At 39.8% G+C, this 22181-nt stretch overlaps 1 protein-coding gene across 1 annotated transcript in view; it reads right to left on the bottom strand.

The window, feature by feature from the left end:
• Positions 1-193: 193 nt before the first annotated feature.
• LUZP1 (leucine zipper protein 1) overlaps positions 194-22181 on the bottom strand; it is a 73389-nt gene continuing 51401 nt past the window's right edge. The window contains exons 2-5 of the mRNA XM_018558041.1: positions 20833-20911; positions 5244-8407; positions 2497-2658; positions 194-453 (exon numbers count right to left, since the gene is read on the bottom strand). Coding sequence (XP_018413543.1) covers positions 2518-2658; positions 5244-8270 — 3168 coding nt within the window. The 5' untranslated portion in view covers positions 8271-8407; positions 20833-20911 and the 3' untranslated portion in view covers positions 194-453; positions 2497-2517. The remainder of the gene's footprint in view (positions 454-2496; positions 2659-5243; positions 8408-20832; positions 20912-22181) is intronic.

Below are 22181 nucleotides of genomic sequence, written 5' to 3'. Positions count from 1 at the left end.
ATATATACATATACATACATACATACATACACACACACACACTATAATTTGCTGCCAAAAACATACATTTATCGGTAAATTATACAAAGTTACATGCTGAGCATCCATTCAACAGAACCAGACTGTACAAAGAATTTGCACCAAATTTTCTACTTGCCCTGCACATATAAGTTAAAGTAGTTTTATAAAAAAGCCATATTTAATGCTGAGCACTAAATACAGTTGCAATATATGTGCCCTTCTTTTTAACCTGAGAGATCATGCAGTAATTCCCTTGCCAGGATGGCTGATAAAGCTAAGGACATGTAAAAATACATTAAAAAAAGAAAACGTCGCACAACTGTACACATTGGCTGAGGTCCATTCAATACTTGGATGGAAGTGCAGAGTGGGAAACAAGCAATAGTCTTTAGGTAGAGTGGATAAAAGTCAATTTTCTTTTAAAGCACAGACCTGAAAAATACAAAGCAAAGGTTAGAATCACAGTCAGATATGCAGGGCCTGCTACAGGCTCCAAGTCAGTTAATTATATTATCACAATTTCTATTCTTCATTAAACCCCAACTTCCCACGAATTACTTCAGTGCAGCCTACCTGGTAAAATACTTTTCTTCCTTATTTCAGCAATATTCGCTAAGTGACCCTGCCCAGTGCTGCATAGCCTTTGCAAAGAAAACTTCTATACAGCTGCTCTTCCTAATGCGCACAAATACATCAGCCCCATTCATTCCAAGAATAAGCCATACTGATAGTAGCCTCCAGACTTCCAGTGGAGTATGGGTCATCCGTGGGAATGAATAGTGCTGCAATGCACATGCAGAGCACGAAAAGGAGCCAAACATGATTTTTTCCTGTGAAAGGCTGTTCAAGCTCTGGACAGGGCTGCACAGTAAATATATTGCAGAACAAAGAGAAGGCTAAGTATTTTACCAGGCAGGTAGACAACTGCTCTAAAGGTTGCCCTTGCCAGAAAGCACAATTAGGCCCTGGACCTCACTGCAATTACACTGTAGTTGAGCAAATAACCTGGAACCAAGACCCAACCCAGCCTGTAACTGGACAGCAAAGAAGCGGCAGCACTCTGATAAGATTACAGACCACAACAAAGCAGTAAAGTCTCATCGCCTCAGAATGCAAACCCTCTCACTCTAGTGAATGCCGTGTAGGGGATTACAGAAGGATGATATCACTGAACACGTTCAGGTACTTATTTTGGTTCTAGGTCGAAATGCATTTCATATTCACCATTGAGGGCCTCTGATTGGACAAGGGAATGGCAGCTGGTTGTGGAGATCAGTCGTAAAGCAAGCTAAATCAAGCCCTAACCAGTTGTGAATAAGCGCACTACACAAGCTCAAACAAAAACCTCCAAAAACTTAATTGCAGTACAATGGGCATATGAACTACACCCTGTCCTTCTCCCCTGCTGCCACTCCCCCCTCACATTTGCCGGGAGTTCCTGGTCTTCAAAATGACAGACATTTGTTTTAAAATAAAATTTGTCCTACATAACCTCTTATTAACCCTTATTTTTAATGCTCTTCAGCTCCATCTAGGGGTTATAATGCAGTATTTTGCTGATATTACATTTGAAAAGAAGAAAACCTGAAAAGAAAAACTACTACTACTACTATTATGCGTTTCTGCCCCCATTCATCACTACAAATATAAAAACACAACATTTAAAATAAAAAAAATGTAAATAATAATTTGTAAATAACTTGCGATACTTTGTACCAGAATCATAATTTTAGTGTCATTTTAAACAGGACAAATTAGACAAAATGTATACTTTAATCCACAGTAAAAGCAACATTCTAAAACATTGATTGAAGTAGAATAGTGATTTTCTTTTAAGTTATGATTTTGTCTATGGAATGCATAATCCCCCCCCAAAATCAATTTCCTTGCTTGTCCAAAAAAAGATTATATTTGTGTTAATTTGTTATAATTAATGAGAATACCAGCCAGGTCACTGTCTACAAGGAGTTTGCATGTTCTTGCTGTGCTTGCGTGGGTTTCCTCCAGGTACTCTGGTTTCCTCCCACACTCCAAAGACATGCTGGTAGGTTAATTGGCTCCTGTCTAAATTGGCCCTCGTATGTATATATGTGAGATGGGGACCTTAGATTGTAAGCTGCTTGAGGGCAGGGACTGATGTGAATGTGCAATGTGTAAATTGTCGGCGCTATATAAATACCAATAATACATAAAAAAAAAAAAATTGTAAAGAGACCCATATAAGATTGCGCTTTACCATAGGGGATGCACAAGTGTAAAAACTGGTAAAATAACATGAATCCAAAAACAAAGAGGTACAGAGAAAAGGCTTCTAGAGATAACAGATTAAACAGTAGGCACCCTGCAGTCTACGGACAGGTTCACTTTAAAAAATAGGTCATGTGATACCAAGACCAATTATTCAAGATAACAGCACTTACTATACGTTTGCCTTATTTTTGAAAGGTACAGACCAACTTATATGTGTTTTCTTACCATTCCCTTATAGTGGATAACTCAGTGCTCCAATTGTCGAATCCTTTCCCCCACCACACCCTTTTGCCTTGGGGTCGAAGTCGGCCTCCATCCAGCAATCTCCGTTCTTGCTAGTCTATCACTGGTATATTTTCTTCTGGTGCTGAAACTGTCATCATCAACCTAAATCAACAATAAAAATAAGAGTAGAATCAGAGCACAATATCAAAATCCAATAGAAAGCTGCTAGAGAAAACATTTTCTGAACATTTAATGCACAATTTCCTACTAAAACCAAAAACTAATTCAAGTGGACAGTGGTAAGCAAACATGTTAACTTCTTGATATTTGGGGGCTTGATTATGGTCTGATCCTCATCCAAGATTGAAGAAAATAGGTCACCAGCACTCCATAAGTTAAAATGAATGAGTCCTTTTAATGGACAATGATGTCACAGATTTCTGTGACATCATTGTCCATTAAAAGGACTCATTCATTTTAACTTATGGAGTGCTGGTGACCTATTTTCTTCAATCTTGTGTTTTGCACGGTGCCATCCGTGAAGTTACTTCGAGGACCATTTATTTGATTGTTGGCCGGGACTGCTGAAAGGTGTGCGGAGGGCACCTCCATCAATTGCATCTGATCCTCATCCAAGACTACCCATAGACATGATATCACTACCAGATCTAGCCCATCAATCTACCTGGATTGAGAAAACAATAATTTGCCTATGGAACTCCACGGATGACCAATTTGTGAGGAAAAGGGGAGCAACAACAATTATTCAGAACCGAGTTTTCAAAAAACAAAAATCGCTATTGTTTTAGTTTTTTTGCCAGTACAAGATGTGTCTTCTCATTGCATTCAGCCAATACAACTGTGTGTGTTCATGAAAACCTCTTTTGGAAGTCGGGTCCTCTAAACATTACTTTATGTCTAAAGTTAGCATCCATCTTAATAGTAAATGTCTTTAAAATGTAAATGCCAGTCTTAGCACATACACACACTCTGAAAAAATTACATAAAAGAAGATTCTAGTATTTTGGTCAAATAAGGTGTGGGTTTATGTGTTACCTGCTCTTCACAACATAATTTTTTTAATTGCATAAAAGGCCTGATCAAAAGAAATTCCTATGGAATCCAGGAGTTACTGGGAGTTAATAGTTCAAATGACAGGAAAGTCTTAAAGAGCTTTAACTAGTCCTTAGTCATGCATATAGCAATAGTTTACAAATGAAAGAAATATGGCTCCATACAATCCTGAAACAAGTGATTAATAACCCTATTGTGCCAGCTGAGGACCTGATGGCTCACTGGATCTTTTGCCCTTGATATTGATAAAGAGTGGTGTTCTTGGAAAGAGTACCACTGCACCCCAAAACAATAAACTCACTGCCTTTTTCAGTTTTGCTGAAGAGCACCGGTTTGTTTCCCAGCAATAAAAAAAAAAAAATGTATTTGTGGTGAGGGGGTATAGCCTACCAATGGCTTTGATCATACACACCTTCTGAGAGCTCCTGAGTCTGACCTAGAATCTCACCCCAAGGAACCATTATCAGCCCCCTGAATGTCTTTTACATAGGACAGAGCAATGCCTGGGAGGTTCTGCACACAAGAGCCGTGCACCTTGGCATGGTAAAGGGGCTATAGACTCTTTATTTCAGAAGTCCAGTGAGCCTTCACATGCCATGTGCAGACAAGATGGCTCCTTTTCGGGGAAACATGGTAGTAATGCTACATAGTCTGGTGTAAACATTACAGATTTTGATTTAATGTATTCTTTTTTCATAATCATTGGAACACATGCAAATGGGAGATGTTCTTTTGACACCACCAGCCTGACATACATTAGCTAGGAGCTTCTCTCTCTGTGCCCTAGTGTCCAAACAGAGCTTGGCTTGGGCTGCAGCACCCTGATCCTCAGATGCCACTACAATCAAAAGTACACAATCTCTACATTGCCTCCTGTCCTGTGGTCCACAACAATTTCCGTGCTTCCTTCTCTCTTCCCATCACTTTCCCCATTCTCACTTCCCCCCTCCTTCGAGGTGTCAGTTGGGTGCCAGCCCCCCCACCCCCCTGAAAGATTTTGCTATGTTTCTTGAGCCATGATGACGATCACTTTTGTAAACCTGAATGCTGAAGAGTTTAATAATCCTAAGAGATTGCTGTTCCACTACCATAGGCACAAGCTTAAAGCACATGTGTTTTTCCTACAAGAAACTAATTTCCAAACCATCGCATCCCCTCTCCTTTCCTCTAGGTACTACAAACTTAGTAAACAAGCAATAACCCTGATCAAAGACCAAAAGGAGTGCCAACTGGCTTTAACTCCTCCCTCCAGCTCTATAACTGAAGTCTTGCCAGGCGTTAAAGGCAGGTTATTTTTTTCTCTGTTGTTAACTCTGCAGTAAACCTTATACAGTCCTTACCAAACGTTTTGAGAATGACACAATAATTAATTTTAAAAATAAAAATCTGGCAGGGGCCCTAGCTTTTCCCTACTCTTCTAATAAAAATACTTATGTCTGTCTGCATTGCTGTTGGAGAGTTCCTCTCTCTTACTGCCTGGTAAAACAGCAGGACAGGAAGTGTCGGTAAATCTCTCTAACCGATCCCTGGATAGCAGTAAAAACCTGGATAGTGGTTCCAATCCTTCCCAACAGTATCCAAAGCCAAGAAAAAAGTTTGGGAACTAATGAAACCTAATAATGTGACCACGAAAGCAGTACAGGATACACAATAAATATTTCACTTACCTCAACACTTGAGTGACTCCTGGAAGGATATCCCAATAAAGAGTCATTTGATGTATTTCTTCTCGACACAATCTCGGTTTCAGTTATGGTGCTCTGGCTCCTTTTAGACAAATATTCTGGAGTAGTACTCCAACTGCTCACACTTGTACTTTTATTTCTTGTGTAAAGCTCGTGATTACGTAACCTTAAAGACTTTTCTTCACCAAAGCATGATTTACGTCTACTATTGGTTTCAGAAAAATCCCTGTCAATTCTATCTAGTTCTTCAGTGGAACCATAGACCCCTTTCCTCCAACTTCTAGCAGTTCCACGTTTACTGTCCAAATGGTTGGTTTCAAATCTGGTATGACTTTTCCATGTGACTGGTTCACTCTCAAGCTCATTATCAACTCCCTTTGCTTGCGCCTTCCGAATCCTGCGGTCAATGGCCCTGGTAATTTCTTTGTGAGCCAATGTCTGGTCCGCATTTGACACTTTGAGTACTATATCCTCCTTGTTAATAGATATTTCAAGTGGTATACTTATGTTGTTTTTTAACACTGCCTGATCATTTGCAGAAAGTCTAATATTACTAGTTGAAGTATGTCTTTCCCTTGTGGGCTCATCTATACTTGTGCGAGAGGAGATAGCTTCAGATGGATAAATCTTAATGCTGGTTGTCACTTTGTTTGGGGTCGCATTTACCGGAGATCTGCTCGACTCGGAGCTTGATCTTGCCCTGTAGTCACTCATACTTTCTTTCATATCTTTTTCAATAATAGCAGGTTTAATGATCACTGTGGATTGCAAAGCTTCTCTTGGACTACATGATCTTGTTCGAGTTGCTGTGTAAGAATTAATCTCTGTATTTTCTAAGCTATCGGAAGAGGATATTTTTCTAAAGGATTCCGTTGATACCTCTCTTTGGAAAGAAGGAATGTGATTTTCAAAAGATGATGTGGTCAAGTTTTCTTGCAGTGTATTTTTTTCTTTAGGACTATACTGTCTCCTGGTGTGAAGTCCTGACAACTTAGCTTTTCTGTCAGGATCCCTGTAGTCTAAACGGTCTAAAATATGCGGTTTTTCTGGAATTAGTGGCTTTGAGGATGTAGCTCTTGTTTTATCTCTACCATAGTAAGATCTTTGGGTATTTGAAGTTTGATTGCTTTGTGGATCAACTTCTTCATTTAAAATTAGCGATTTTTGATTACTTTCAGTTTGCTCACGATTATTTGTGATGCTATCTCCTCCTGAGATGTCTGAATATTTAGACAATCTGTCCCTAGATGTAGGTTTAAATTCAAGGTCTTTTGAGTTTATATGTGGCCTATGTTCATTTTCCCCAATAAAATTACCATTTTCTTGAGCTTTACTAACATCTGGGCTGTGATTAACCAATTCTGAGCCAATGGTGGCTGAACAATTTTCAATGGGTACTATTTCTTCATGAAGGTTTGTGGCGACTGTGTTGTCAGAATAGTCTTCAAATGGTCTCTCTTTATTCTGTACATTATCTAACAAAATGTCTTTCTTTAAATTTGCTTTACTGGAATAATCTTCACCAAACAGTTGTATGGACCTGTCTGTCTGTTTACCTGTAGACGCTTTCCAAGACTTTTGACTAACTTGCTCTTGGACAGCTGGTGGATACCTACTTAAAACAGATGGCTGATCTTTATATTTTTTTAACTCATTTTGTGCTGAGCCAAAGTCTTTACCACTCGGGAAATATGAAGACATCAATGTTTTATCCTCTTGTTTGCGTAGGTTTCCTATTGTGGTATCATTCAGAGGAGATCTTGACGACTTTCTACTGCTTGAGCTACTGTTTGATAATTGCCTCTTATAAAGAGATTCTGAATTTCGAGACCTTTCACTCTTCAGCTGTTGAGGCGATACATCTCGAGAAGTATATTTTGAAATGGATGGTTCAGTTGATGCAAACTTATTTTTGGTTCTTTCATTTTTTATTTGATTGTGTGATATATCGTTACTGTCCAGAACCCCATTTTCAACTTCTGTAAACTGGTTAGCTTTCCTTTTTAAAGTCTCCAATTCATCAGTTAGCTGTCTGTTTTTATTCTGCTCACTGATGACATTTTCTTGTAGTTCACAGTTTTTTTCTTTAACTTGTCTCAGTTCTTCCTCTAAATCCTCAAAGTGTTTAAGCTGATTCTTAAGTTTTTCAATTTCTTGATTCAGTTCTTTTATTTTGTTGTCTTCTTGATGTGTATTCTTTTCATTTTCACTGCTGATTTGAATTTCGGATTGTTTAATATAATCAGAACTCACCCTTTGTAATGTCTTAGACGTTAGTGTATCTTCAATTTTTAAACTATTGCGTTCTCCATGCTGATCAGAGGACCTCTCCAAAAGATTGGATTCATTTCTTTTCTGGTCTCCCATTATTTTCTCTTTAGCCTCCAGCTGCTCTCTAAGTTCCAAAATTATTTTTTCATTTAGCTTTTCCCGCTCTAGGAAACGTTTTCTTTCATTAGCAAAACTAAGAGTTAAAGACTTAATTTTATCCAGCTCACTTGTTAAAAGCTGTTCAGCTTTATCCAGCCTATTTTCAGAAGATTCCAGTTCTTTTACCCTGGTCATTAGTAACTCCAGTTCAGAAGATAACTTCTTTGACATATTTTTTTCTTCATTTAAGCTAAGACAGAGTTGTGAGCAATCACTTTTGCTTTTGCTAAAAGCTTCTTCCAGCTTCTCCAGCTCACTCATTCTTTTTTGGAGTTGCTCAATTTCTAGTCTAAGTTCCCGGGCTATATTTTCTTCATTTTCTAGCTTCTCTTTTATCAGCCTGCACAAATCTTCAGCCTTCTTCACCTCTTCATCTTTCCCTTCAAGCTTCATTACTCTTTTCCTTAACCCTTCTGCCTCTGCCAGCATGCTTGAATTACTACCTTCTGCCTGAATGATTTTATCCTGAAGATCCAGAACCTCATCTTCTGCCTTTTGTAGGTTCCTTGTTGCTTCTTCTAGTTCATCTAAACGCCGGCTAAGACTTTGTAGCTTAAATCGCAGATGGCGACTTGAATGTTCCATTTTTGCACAGTATAACAATGACTCTCAGGAATTTTAATGATTTTAATTTGGTAATGTCAAATCCAAAATGAGATCACCAATTATCCTTTTTCTTCCTGATAAGCACACCTTGAATGACATCCAGAGACCATCTTAGCCTAAAAAACAAAAAAGGAAAAAATTGGTTTCTTTTTATAGATTTAATTCTTATAACAACTACATTAATTGAAGCTGAATTCCAGGCAGATATAAACAATAGTTAATGCAGTTACGCATTGATCAAACATTTTTTTAACACGGTTATTTACTAAAAGGTGAAAAGTTTGGAGAAGGCAGGAGAAGTGAACAATCTAGGACAACATAGCTGAACTGGAAAGTGAGCTGAAGTGAAGAATTCTTCCAAATCATCTATTTTGGCCAAGATTGTTCACTGCACTGCCATCTTCAAACTCTTCACCCTTTAGTAAATAAACCTCTAAATGTATCTTTTAAGGTAACCATTGTAATTTATCTTGGATTTGCTTTAAAACAACCCAGTCGCTATTGTAGTTCTGTGAATATCTGTAAAAGAACACTGTATATACTCTCCTTTCCTGCTGTTGAATGATGCTTCTATGGTGAGAAATCTTCTGCAGAAGTCCAAAGGGAAACAGACGCTTTCAGGTATGTTGATCTCCTGGATCCCCCACAGCTCTCACTAGTTCCCCTCTTTGACCAACACATCATGGTGAAGGTCAGAGGAAGGACCCGTGAGAACAACCCAACAGTAGAAGATTTAATTTCAACATTCAACAGCTTCCTAGCCAATCATGAAGCCAAGTCGTGATGTGCTGCCTGGCTTCCTCATTGGCTAGGAAGCTGGCTTCATGGTGTGAGGTAGCCTGGCTTCCTGACCAATCTAAAAGCCAGGCGGCGGTCATGACCTGCCGCCCACCTTCCTGATTGGCCGGGAAGCCAGCTCCATATTCCCTTGCGGCACTGCCAGTCAGAGGGAGATCTCCTTCTGACTGGAATTTCCGGTATTAGGGTTAAGTATCAGAGCATTTGGGCGTGGACGAGTACTCACCCAAATACTTATCGGCACATCCCTAGTGATCACCTGAAGATGTCTGCTCTATAGGCCTGGAACCAGCTTAAAGATAAGCATGCAGATTCACAACAATGTTACACAGCGAAGTTTTACACAATGGAGGATTTCTCTAGCAAAATAGAAGAAGAAAAAACGAAATACAGAACATTCCTCAAAACTGAAGACCATAACAGTTTATCCATCTCTGCAAATTAACATTCTGTTAAGTAGTCAGAATTTTGTGCTTTGAAATAAATATACAATATGAATCAGCAGTTAGATGAAGGCTCAACTGTTCCGATGCTGATATGACAAAAAGAGATAGCTGCCTTTTATTTTTTTCGAAAATGCAAATGTCGGTCTGCAAAGAATTCACAAATACCTATTTTTTATTTATTTTAAATAGAAAAATCACTGCTGTTGATGGCACACAACTTACTCCTAAGTTAATATTTAAACGGTAATTTTTTTCATTATCGCACAAAATGTTAAAATTCACATTTTAAGCCTGAAGAAGATCACTTAAAACTCCCAAAACATTAAATATTTTCTAAAAGCAGATACTCAGTAGAATAAAAATGGTGGCAGTTGCAATTTAAGTCACAAAATTGGGCTACTGTTTCTCAAATCTATTATTTTCAGAAAATAATAAATTCAAATTATTTTAATGAACACAGCAGTAGAATACCCGTTTTTTTTTTTTTTTTTTTGATCTGACATAAAAAGGAGGAGGTTTTTTGGGGTTAGCAGATATCACATACTGTAAGTCAAGTCTCAAATTGTGAAACAGTGAAAAATGGTATTCAAAATGGTCCATAGGCAACATTTTAAAAGTCTTTACAGCTCATCAATTTAGAGTTAACAGTAAATGATGGCCCTAGAATTATTGCCCTCACTCTGGTATGTGCAACGATACCAAACCGGAGGTGCAGTGGTTTTCGTATGCGTGTGCAGAGGATGCTCGGCAAACATCTGTTTGCTGATCCTCCCTGTGCTTAATGCAGCTGGAAGAAACAAACTTTGTCACTTTGTTTTAAAGAGGTCATCCACTAGGTTTAAAAAAGTTAAAATAAAAAAAGTTTATTTTGTAATCCCCCCATGTACACAAGCACGTGTTGGGTGCTTGCGCCAAACACGTTGGCCATTGCCGCGTAAGCCACAGAGCAATAATTCTAGGGCCATGACTTACTGTTTAAACTTATTATCTGTAAAGGTTTTTAAAGAGTCTCCTATAGACAATTTTGGGAACCGTAAATGTATCTGCATTGCAAAAGCACATGCAATTATGACGTTTGACATGTTTGGTATCTACTCACAACCTCATCTTTTATACTGACCCACAAAAGTGGGTATTATATTGTGTTTCTGTGGCAAAAGCAACATGCTTAAATTTAATATAGCCCTCTACAGGGCTGCTGCTCTGATTAGCCACCATGAGCAGAGGAGTCACAGCTTACACAGAGTTAACAGAGTCAACTGAGAGTCAGTCACCCTTCCTTTATCAAGTATAGGAGAGTAACCATTTTGGAGGTAAAAAAGTATTAAAGGATACTACTACTTAGAAGCTAGACGCCCCCAATATCAGAATGCTGGTAGTATAAAAATGTGTGGTTAGAAGAGCTATAGATCAACCCCGTTACTGAGAGGCTCTGAAAAGAGTTCCTACCTGCAAAAAAAGTTACATTTCAGCATCCAATTTGCATTTATATCCAGCTTTCGAGTGGCACTCTACCAATTCACAACCAGTACTGTGGACTGGTGTTTGAGCAGATGGTATTCAACAGTCATAGGAATCGTAAAAATGTATACTAGCTGCAATGAGCAAAGAAGAAGCAAATCTTAAGGTGATTCTTTATACAAAAAAAGTAATTGCCTGGTTTCTTCCAAGGACACTAGCAGAGCTTCCAAGCCCTCAATAGTTGTGCCCTTATTACCAGTGTAAGCAATGGTGGTTAGGAGTGAGTACCAATTCTTGCCCAATAGTAAGAGCAGTGGATGCCTGGTACTTTCTTCCTTCATTGGTCCACAGAGAAGGGTGAAGTACTAGGCCCTTTCTCAGTTATTTTTATTTTTTTCAATCAAGCTGAAATGTCTTCTACGGAGATGAGCTTCTCCAACTGCTTGAGGTGCTAGTAATTACCACTTAGGAAATCAAGAAAAGGCCAAACTATCAAGAGATGCTCAAAATCAGGAAAATTGCTTACTATTTTTGAACCGTTCATGGCGAGCCATACAGTTTTTTGCTAATTTTAATAGGGTTAGGAAATAATTACTCTATCGATAGAAACTTAACCAGCAGTAGATACTCCAGGAAAAAATATCTGAGAGAAAGCATATCAACTAGGTTGGATATTTCAGGTCGATGGCTATTGTCTCCATCAGATACAGATATTGTCTGCAGAACAGACATGCAAGCTTGCAGGAAGGAAGGAAACGTGTTTGTCTTTGTTTATTGCAGGGGCGCCCACAATTTTTCGTCTGGAGATCTACTTTTCAAATGACGAGCTCAATGAGATCTACCAACGGAAAAAACACCCCTCCTGCGTTCAGGGGCGGGAGGGGGCATGGCACTGCAAGTCAATGGCACTGCAGCCATGCCCCCCACAGTGCGATCACACACACCCAGAACGTAGACACATTAGTGCATGCGTTCCAGTCCAGTGCGATCTGCAAAAATGCTGCAAGCACCATTTTTGCAGATCACACTGGATTGGAATGCAGGCACTAATGTGTCTGCATTCTGGGTAAGGGCGATGCCACTGCTGGCAGGGGCGTGGCTGCGGTGCCATTGACTCCCATGCACACAGGGAGGCGGCCACCTTGTGTTCCAGTGCGTTCTAGAGGCCGAACACTCTGGAACGCAGACTTTGTGGTGTGAACCGGCCCTCTCTCTCGGCTGCCTCTTCTCTCACTGTCTCTGCTTTCTCTTCTTACCTCCACTGCAGCAGCTTCCCAGCTCTCCTCTTGCGCGCTGGCATCCTGTCCTCCCGCAGTGGTTGTGTGGCCAGCGCTGCACACGGGGAGAGGTGTCCGTCAAATTCCCGTCTGTGGCGTTTGACACATTCAGCCGCACTAGCACCGCGGGAGGGAGCTCAGGTCAGTGAGCTGATCGCGATCTACCAGTGCTCGCTTTGCGATTGACTGGTAGATCGCGATCGACCTAAAGGGCACCCCTGGTCTATTGGATGTCGAACATCGACAACTAGCTTTAAGAGAAATGATCGGAATCAGAAATGACTACTTATAGTTCAATACATTTTAGAAAAGAAGCAGTGTTCTTTTACTCTATAAATCCACAAGCCCAAAAAGAAGATGTTATATTAGAATATTAATTAAATTAATTAATTTAATTAATTAATTAATTTAACTCTGCCTTTATCTATACTTACTATAAAAAAAATAGTTCAATGGTTATGCAGGTTTACAAGTCCAAATAAAAAAAAGTACTTTAAAAGTATTTGAAGTACAGACATATAGAGAATTTTGAATTTTCTAGCTCAGCTATAGTCATGCTTCAGTCTTCCTAGCTCACTGTCCTTTACACAATCACAAGTAGAACAATCGGATAACTTCGTGAAATTGTAACAAAGTACCACCCAAGTCAATAAGTGAGGTAAAAGAGTAAGTTAGACAGAGGATGGGCTAGCAGGGCGGTTGCATAGAACATTGGTCTTAATCTACCTCACCCACACAAGAAAGAAAAAAAAAACTGTCTTAGAGCAAAAATGAGACTTGTATGGTCCTGCAGGCGCAGACACACCTACATTCTACTAAAATAGGAAGCCGACACAAATCTATACGTCAACCTTTTCACTGTCTAGTTACTCCAAGAGGTATGATGCAAAACTTACATCTTGGTCCCCCCCCTGCAGCCTCAACTTGTACACTAGAAGGTCGGTAACAAGATCATGAGGTCTATTATACCTGCATGGTGCAGCTGCAGGAAGGGCCAGCTACCAGACACTTGGAGTGCAGTACAGTCGGCCTAACTGAACTTGTGCTACCAGCAATTTCTGTTTATATTGTACGTCGCTGCAGCATAATGTTATAAAAGTGAATGAAAGTGACGCCTTAATAAAATATTAAAATGTAGTTAGCTGTGGGTTTGAGATAAATCAAGATTACGAGATGAGATTAATATAAATTTCAAGTAATTAAAGTCTTGTCTTCAAAGAATTTGTTTGCTTCTATGATTAACACTTTATGAAAATCTATAGCATTCATTAAATGGAGTGCTTACTATGTTTGGCAAAAATGTATGGCATGAGGTACATCTGATAATTATAATAGACATCCTTTATTCCTTGTAAATTGTATTGATCATTTTACTTGTATTTTCACCATAATATAGTGTTTATGTAAATGTCATAAAAATGTTAGCGTTACAAAAAACAAAGCTTTAAAATAATAAAAACATTCAAAACCATATAGATATTTATTGACAACTTAGTCTGTTTTAAAAGCATAGGACAACAAATTGTAAATGGTAGTGGCTTGTTCAATACAGCACTAAAATTAGGCAAAAGCACAGCAATAGATACTTTAATTTGTTTGCAGTTTTCATGAATCAGATCAGTGAACCATAAAAACAGGATTTTTGTTTTGAAGTGCACCCCCCACCTCAACAAAAGTGATGGCAACGAGGAAGGCAAACTTGCGAGTGAGTAGGCTCAGAGAAATATCTCTGAGAGGTTTAGAACTAAGTTGAGGTCCCACAAAGTGACTTCAAGGCCTTCACTAGACACGCACAGCCTCTGAAAAAGAAAATCACTAAAGGCTGAAAACTGCTCCTTGATCGTGCTGAAAGCTATATACTGGTCTAGGCCAGATTGGAGGAAAAAGATAGGATGCATTCCAAGGAATACTTCCTGGGATGAAACTTCCACACTTCGCAAGTGAAATAACTTTCCGGGTGTACTTCAGAAGTGTAGGGATGACAGTTTCCGAGCTGCCTCTGCCCTTCAGGACCTAGGCTTCAAACTTGTGCTGTTTGCTGATGAACCTGGATGCCATGAGGTCCATGTCAGCTATCCTCCACTTGAGACAAAGGTCCTGAAACACATCTGGGTGAAGAAGCCATTATCTGAGATCCAGATGATGGCAGATTGAGGAAGTCTCCTACAAACTCTCAAAGTCTGGGATGTGCAAGGCAGGGAGAGCTGTGATGTGACATTCTGCCCAGGCCAGGACCAGGTCCTCTTCTCTTTGATCTTCGCAAATGTTGGTGCTCTCAGTTGCTTTTCTGCACTCCTGCAAATGTCCTTTGCTTTGGCCAGTGTGCACAGCTATAGTGGCAACAGACTGCACAACAATAGCAGCTAAAGAATTAATCCTTTTGTATTGGGTAGTAGGGGGTACAAGTTGTTTCATTTTGGTGAGCAATCTGGGACAAGCCCTTAGACTGATTAGAGATTCCTTTGGTTGGCACTGACCATAAGTGGGACCATGCAGATTGTTTGGTATAAGTAAAGCAGCATTATACTGTTTAGAACACAAAACTATTTTAAAGGGTAGATTTCTGAACTATTCCCTTGTCTGAAACATTAAAAACATTAAACATTTTTAGAACTATAGGAATCAGATTATTGTTGCATAGGGCTGTTTTCTTTTGTCCTTTTTGCTTGGTAACTTCTGTGGATGACACCTAATACAACCATCTACTGCTGGAGTTATCAGTCGGCAAAGATTAAAAAAAAAACTTTTTCTGGTGTGTGTCGACCCTTCAATGCAGATGCTGGCTTGCAGCTCTCCCTTGCCATTTCAGCTACTTTTGAGTGTAGCTGAGCTTAAAACATAAGAGTGTGCTGCAGCACAGCCTATGGGATGCTGCAGTAAAAGAGATGCATGGGATTTGCTAAAAGGTATGCACTATTTGCTTATCAACTTGTTCTTCAATATAATCTAGCTAATGAGGAAGATATTACAAGTAGTTTAAAAGTTTTGTGACGTCCATTGAATATTAAATTACTTTTAACAAGGACGTATTTTGCCAAATTTGTGTCATAATTTTGGTGGAGTACATGCTACAATATGTTGCAGACTTCAGATCATCATATGTGTAGCCAATGAGTAAGTAAGCAAGGTGAAAATAAAAAACATATACAGTGCATTTTTTTCCCATTTAAAGACTGTGCAAATACAGAAAAATACCTGTTAGTCTGCCAGAAATCCACACAACTCCTATTGTGGATTGACAACACACAGCATTCTCGTGGACTGAGTGGTGTCAGCCCTGCCCAGTTGCTAAAACTACTCTGACCATAGCACTCTCCAATTTTCTACAACATAAACACTAACTATTCTGTAGTCTAAAATAAGAACTAAGAATAGGAAGTGTGCACATGCACACCGCTGTCTGCACACAAGTCTGCACAGCTCAGAATTTTTGACAGGATTGACAGGTATTTTTGCAATCTTAGAACAGATAAACCAAACCAATTTCAATGGTATAGTTAACTGACCAAATGTAGCAAAAAAGAGAAGTTCATTGTTAGTGTTTATACAGCGGCTTGCAAAAGTATTCACCCCCCTGGCATTTCTTATTTTGTTGCATTACCACCTGGAATTAAAAAACTGAGTTTTTGACGGTTTGTATCGTTTGATTTACACAACATGCCTACCACTTTGAAGATGCAAAATCTTTTCTTTTCTATTGTGATACAAAAACAAGAAAACTTTGTAGAGCCACCTTTTGCAGAAACTGCAGCTGCAAGTCTCTTGGGTTATGTCTCTATAAGCCTGGCACATCTAGCCACTGGGATTTTTGCCCATTCTTCAAGGCAAGACTGCTCCAGCTCCTTCAAGTTGGATGGGTTTTACTGGTTTACAGCAATCTTTGAGTCATGCCACTGATTGTCAATTGGATTGAGGTCTGGGCTTTGACTAGGCGATTCCAAGACATTTAAATGTTTCCCCTTAAACCTCCCGAGTGTTGCTTTTTAGGGTCATTGTTCTGCTGGAAGGTGATCCTCTATCCCTGTCTCAAATCTCTGACAGACAAAAAAAACGTTTCCCTCAAGAATTTCCCTGTATTTTACGCCATCCATTCCTTCTAGGGATGCACTGATACCGATACTAGTATCTGTACTGATAGAGTATTTGTACTTCCCATATCAGGAAGCCGGGACGGGACCTGATTGGCCGGGAAGACAACTCCATGCTCCCTCATCACTTGGTGGCGCGAAAGCATGGAGCCGGCTTCCCGATTGGTCAGGAAGCTGGGCGGCGAGTCATTACCCGCCCTCCGACTTCCTGATTGGGCAGAAATCTTTCTCCGTGCCTCATCACCTGCTGACGAGTGTGCATGGAGACGGCTTCCTGGGTAATCAGGAAGCTGGGCGGCGAGTCATTACACACCGCCCGGGTTCCTTAATGGGACTTCTGCTATTTGGTATTGGCGAGTACCGATACCGGTGCATATCCAATTCCTTCAATTCTGACCAGTGTGCCAGTCCCTGCCGATTTTGGGTCTGCACCAGATATAGTGTTTTCTTTAAAGGCCGAAAAGTAAAATTTTAGTCTCTTCTGACCAGAGTACCTACTTCCTTATGTTTTTTTCTGTAAGCAATAGCTTTTTTTCTGGCCACTTTTCCATGAAGGCCAGCTATGTGGAGTGTACAGCTTAAAGTGGCCCTATGGACAGATGCCTTCCCCTACTGTAAAACTGACATAAAAAGGTTTGGTCTATATACACTTTATATCCTATTGTAGGATGACAACATACAGGATTTTTGTGGACAAAATGTTGTCATCTCTGATCAGTCTCTTTCCTAAAGTACTCAACCACTCCTATAAACATAAAAGGCTAATTATTTTGTAGTCCAAGAAAAATACTAGGAGAGAGAGAAGAGAGAGGTCTCCAATGGGTTCAAACGGCAATCTTGACGTGCCAAGAGAACCCCCATTAAAATTTAAATCCCAACAATGTCACAGGGGAACGAAGAGGAGGAGCTACAAAGGAGCGAAAGGGCAACCAACCATCTCTGAAACAAGATAGTGCAAAAACCTGACCCGTGAAAGTGCCGAGAGAACGAAATGCTAGTCCAGACCCAGCTGCAGGAAGAAGTGGAGTCGTTCCCCGAAGAAGTCTCTTGGTTGGAACCGCTGCAACGCACACCAAGTGAAGCATTTAAGATCCGATAATAAACCTTGTCATAAGTAGACTTTCTAACTTTTAGTTTTATAGAAATCGTACTCCGAGATGTCTCAATTTCACAAAACCCATGTTGTTATAACATTAACCAACAGCAGAAGAGCAAATCAGCATTTGGGACAGAAGATCATTACGATCTGGCAGTCAACGTGGAGTGTCTGCCAGGAGTCTTACCAGGTCAGCATACCACATCTGCCTGGGCCAACTCAGAACAATGAAAATAATCAGAATGCTCTTTCCCCACTAACCCGACCTTGATACTCAAGCTGATCATGGTGCTGGTGTTTTGGCGGGTTGGACAGGTGACACATGCGTTCTTCGGCTCCCAGTTGACATGTGTTTTCAACCATGAAAAAAGTAGCTGGGTCACAGTCCTGGCTTAGGCGACAGGAAATCAGAAAAAGCAAATTCAGCCACACAGTGCTCAGTCAGCAACCGGCCCAAAGTGCCACATAGGTGGCTGGGACGTCTGGGGAGAAAAACCTTAAGATCTATACTCAAAAACGTCTTCCTTTGCCAACAGCCATGACTGCACTGAACCCAAAAAAAGGCAAAAAGGTGAAGCTAAGGAGATAGGGAGGAGGAGCTAAGAAGATGAGGAATGGCAGTTTCAGCACAGTGCTCAACCACCGCACATCTCACACACAAAAGCCTTAATTCAATCAAAAGGAGGGCTCCCCTCACACAAAAAGAATAGGGGGATGCAGCTTACCCAAAGGATGAGCCAGGGATAGGCACAGCATCTGCCAATGCTCTGACCTGGAGTAACACACTCCGCTTCATTTCAGTTGAGTGTTTTAGGGATTCTGCAGTATTGTGAAACTGGAACACAGACCAGGTAATCCAAAAGAATTCAAGCTGTCACAAAAAGAGCACCAATATGAATTGGGAAAACCTGTGATCATTGGCTGACTGCACCAATATGAATTGTGAAAACCTGTGATCATTGGCTGACTGGAGAGACTTCAAGGATTTTTAATATCCAGCATGAATCTACCAGCAGCTGTTTGACAGTAGAAATGTTCCACGCAAACAGAAAACTGCAGAACTGGAGAAGACACATCCACCCTCCTGAGCACGATACTTTTTTCTCTTGTAGGCACCAGTGTAACCCGATGTCTAAGAATTCATGTGTCCCTCAATGGATTCGAAAAAGTATGGCTAGCATAAAAAATAAAATCGTTTTAATCGTTTTTGCAAGACAATATCAAAAGAAAGCCTTGTTTGTCCTAAAAACAACATAATCTCAAATAATGACAAAGTTATTGCTGAATCAATAGACCCATAGAAGAAATGTAAAATGTGCTCTGGGCCATAGGTGGTGTATAAAAGTACATGGTTATTAAATTTCATAATTGCCTGTGCAGCAATTATAGATGCAGGATTAAAAAAAAAAAAATGTATAAAGTTTTTGTTAGGATTTTTCTTTTTAGGCCAAGTGTGCCTACTATCCTGCTTACTTAATTTGTAACCAATCAGTTTTGTCTAGCTCTGCTCTTCCAGTTTATATTGCAGAACGAGACAGCCATCAAGTCTTCTTCAGATCAATCAACTTGCTCTAAAAGATGTTGGAGTTGTAACAGCAAGTTATCTTCCCAAATCAACCCGGTCAGCCCTGTTTTAATGTGATTGTTGGTTTTGAAACATCCATTATGATAAAGAACTTTATCGAGTCAATGACCGTTAAAAGGATTTCTTCTTTCCAGGCTATATCTAATGTTATGTGAGATTGTAATCCTTTTAATGCAAACACCCCAAAGAGGGTGGTTTGTAAGGAGAGAGGGATTTCTCCCAGATTAGCTCTGACAAATGAATAGAGAAGGCCGATTCTAAAGAGGTAGAGGAAAGAAGCACAAAATGTCCATATACAAATTTCATTTTAAAACTTGTACAAAATTAAAAAAAAAAAGTTTTATGCCAACATGATAACAAATGATATATAAATATAATGCATCATTTTTTTAATCTAGGAAAATAGCCCAGTTTTCGTATTACTGTTATAGTAACACTTAAGTACAAGCTCACTTAAAAAAAATGTTTAACAAATAAATATAGGACCGAATTGCTAGTGCCTCTAAAGCTGGAGCACAGGCCCATTTAAATATATGAGGAGTTACTGGTTAGGTGAACGTAGAGTAGATTTTTGGACCTGAAAAACACCAGGAGACTGCCACCATCATGGGAAGGCAAGTTAACATCCTGGCAGGAGACCACAAAGCTATCCCAGCAGCAAAAGGAGAGTGAACACTCACCTGTCCCTCTGCCAAACACAACGCCACTGTTGAGAAATGATCTTCTGAAGTCTGCTAAGAAACGAATACTAGCGGACAGGCACTTCCCATGTCTCCTGGAGCACAGAGTGGTTCCTAGTGGCACCTACTGTGTCCAGTAGTGACATAAGCGTTTGGTAGGAGGAACCATAGAAAGAAGGGGTGGAGCCAGGAGATAGACATTCCCAAAAATATATTTTTCTTAGCAGACTTCAAAGGAAGTTTTCACTGTAATAGAGAAGTGTTCAGCAGCAGGAGAGGTAAAGCATGTTCTCTCTTATTTGCAGGAGAAGCTTGTTTTAACCTCTTCCCATCAAACTTTTATAAGAATGTAACACCAGAGGAGTTACATGGGCGTCCTGATAAGGTGATCACTGCAATTGGCTGTCACAGTGATCATGAGCCCATCCTACCGGCTTCCAATCCTCACGGCGTGACTTGGAGCTATGCAGTGCTGGTGGTGTGCGATTGAGCATGCTCCCAGCACAAAACAGAGACCCTGGACCTATGCATACATTTGGTAGCGTAGCATAAAGCCTACCAGTGTGCTGCCACATATATGCATATAGCTGGTGTTAAGAAGCTAGAATACAAATGCACCTTTGCACAATGGTGAATATCACATTTACCTGGTTATAAACAGGGTAAATAACAATGGTAGCACCTTTTCCCACCAAGAACAGCTGTTGATGAATGTCAGTAATGGGTGCATCATCCAGTGACTGTGCAGGTGAATATATTTTCTGAATACAGTGAATAATTCACTAGTAAATAAACACTGAATGAATAGTAAATGTTACATTCACCAATTTATAATTGCACCCACAAATTTTAGTAAAAACAATTATCAATTGTAAAAAAAAAAAAATAAGCAAACAGCACAAAGAAGAATTTGCTTTCATTTCCTGTTGGGTTTCTGGGACAGGAAGTGAAAGAAAAATCACCTCAAGCACACAGATCGATTAAAAAAACAAAAACAAAAAAAACCTGTCAGGAGAGAGTTTTAGATGGCATTCCCTATGCCATCTAAAAATAAAAGTTTCAACTCAACATACACATTAAAAGTTAGACTTTTTATTCAAGTGATCATACCTGTCAAAATGTATACATTCCAATTATGAGTATATCAATGCTTCAAAATTCTCCCGTGATCGGACTTCTGCATTGCTACCTGTTAAGTGAAGAGGGAGGAAATGTTAAATTCAAACAAAAGGGTATATTTAAAAAAAAAAACACATGTATGTTATGTAGCACCGACATGTAGGGAAAAGGGGAACATAGTAAAGTAAACCTATTGCCCTAAGAACTCCGGGCGTAATTATTCTTAACCATTGCAGTGGGGCTACTAGCGCACTGCAAGGGTTATATGCTTGTTTTTGTCTAGGGACGAAAATACAAAAGTTATACTTACCTGAACCTTGGAGTCGGCTGGCTGCTACTCTGGTCCCTACAGCCTGTCTCCTCCTCCGCTCCAGAGATGAAATGTCCCTCTGCATCCTCACAGGATCTAAGATTGCTAGTGCGAAGGGGGAGCAAAGCAGCAGAGAATGGTCTAACAGCCAGCCAGCTGCGAGGTTCAGGTGAGTATAAACTTTATTTTTGTCCCTAGACTAAAACAAGCACTGCAAGGGTTAAGAATAATTAGTTCTTAACCTAACTTAGTTCAGAAGTTCTCCTTTTAGAAGATAAAATAGCTCTTCCCTGGTCATGGAGTTCCATAGCGTATAACACACACTAAGTATTACTAGGTCGTATATGACCACCATTAGAGCCTCATAGAAACTCCCAACCAATCTGGTGGGTAATCAGTAGTGAATCTAAAATAATATTTTACAAGTTATGCTTGTGTACAGTATTACCCTGGGTTTTTCTCAGCATGCCAGGAATGGAGCTGGATGCCAAGGACACAGGAGTGATATTAGTAGGGAGCCCAATGAATGAAGAGAACAACGGAAGATCCGGAAGAAGCAGTGGAGGAGACAGTGGCACAGCGGATGGAGCATTGACTGACAGCCTAGATGAGCTGGTGCTGGAGGAGAGCACACTTCTAAACCAAGTGCGCCATTATGTGCAAGTATGTTGTGAATACTTATGCATTATGGCAAACGTTCACCTTAAGTTTTGCAACTTCAATTACACAATACTAATGTGGTAGGACCAAACCAATAAACCATCATAATGATTATTTAGGAGGAGTGTGAAAATCTTGCATACAAAAAAAAAAATTAACTAAAATGTTCATAGACGTTAAAGAGCTGTGGTTAAAAAGAATGTGTGCCTCAGGCGCACAAAAATAGAAAGCACGGGGTACAGAACTGGGTTATTCATGGAAATAACTAATTAAATAAATCACCGAAAGTACAGTTAAGACGCTCTTAGAGTATTCTCTACACAATAAAAATAGAAATTACATGAGCAACCCAATCTGGCATATTTGAAAC

The sequence above is a fragment of the Nanorana parkeri genome, unplaced genomic scaffold (genome assembly GCF_000935625.1).
Source record: "Nanorana parkeri isolate BGI_ZX_2015 unplaced genomic scaffold, ASM93562v1 scaffold316, whole genome shotgun sequence".
Taxonomy (NCBI): Eukaryota; Metazoa; Chordata; class Amphibia; order Anura; family Dicroglossidae; genus Nanorana; species Nanorana parkeri.
Note: the sequence above shows the minus strand (reverse complement) of the source record. Positions and strands in the feature narration are given on the sequence as shown.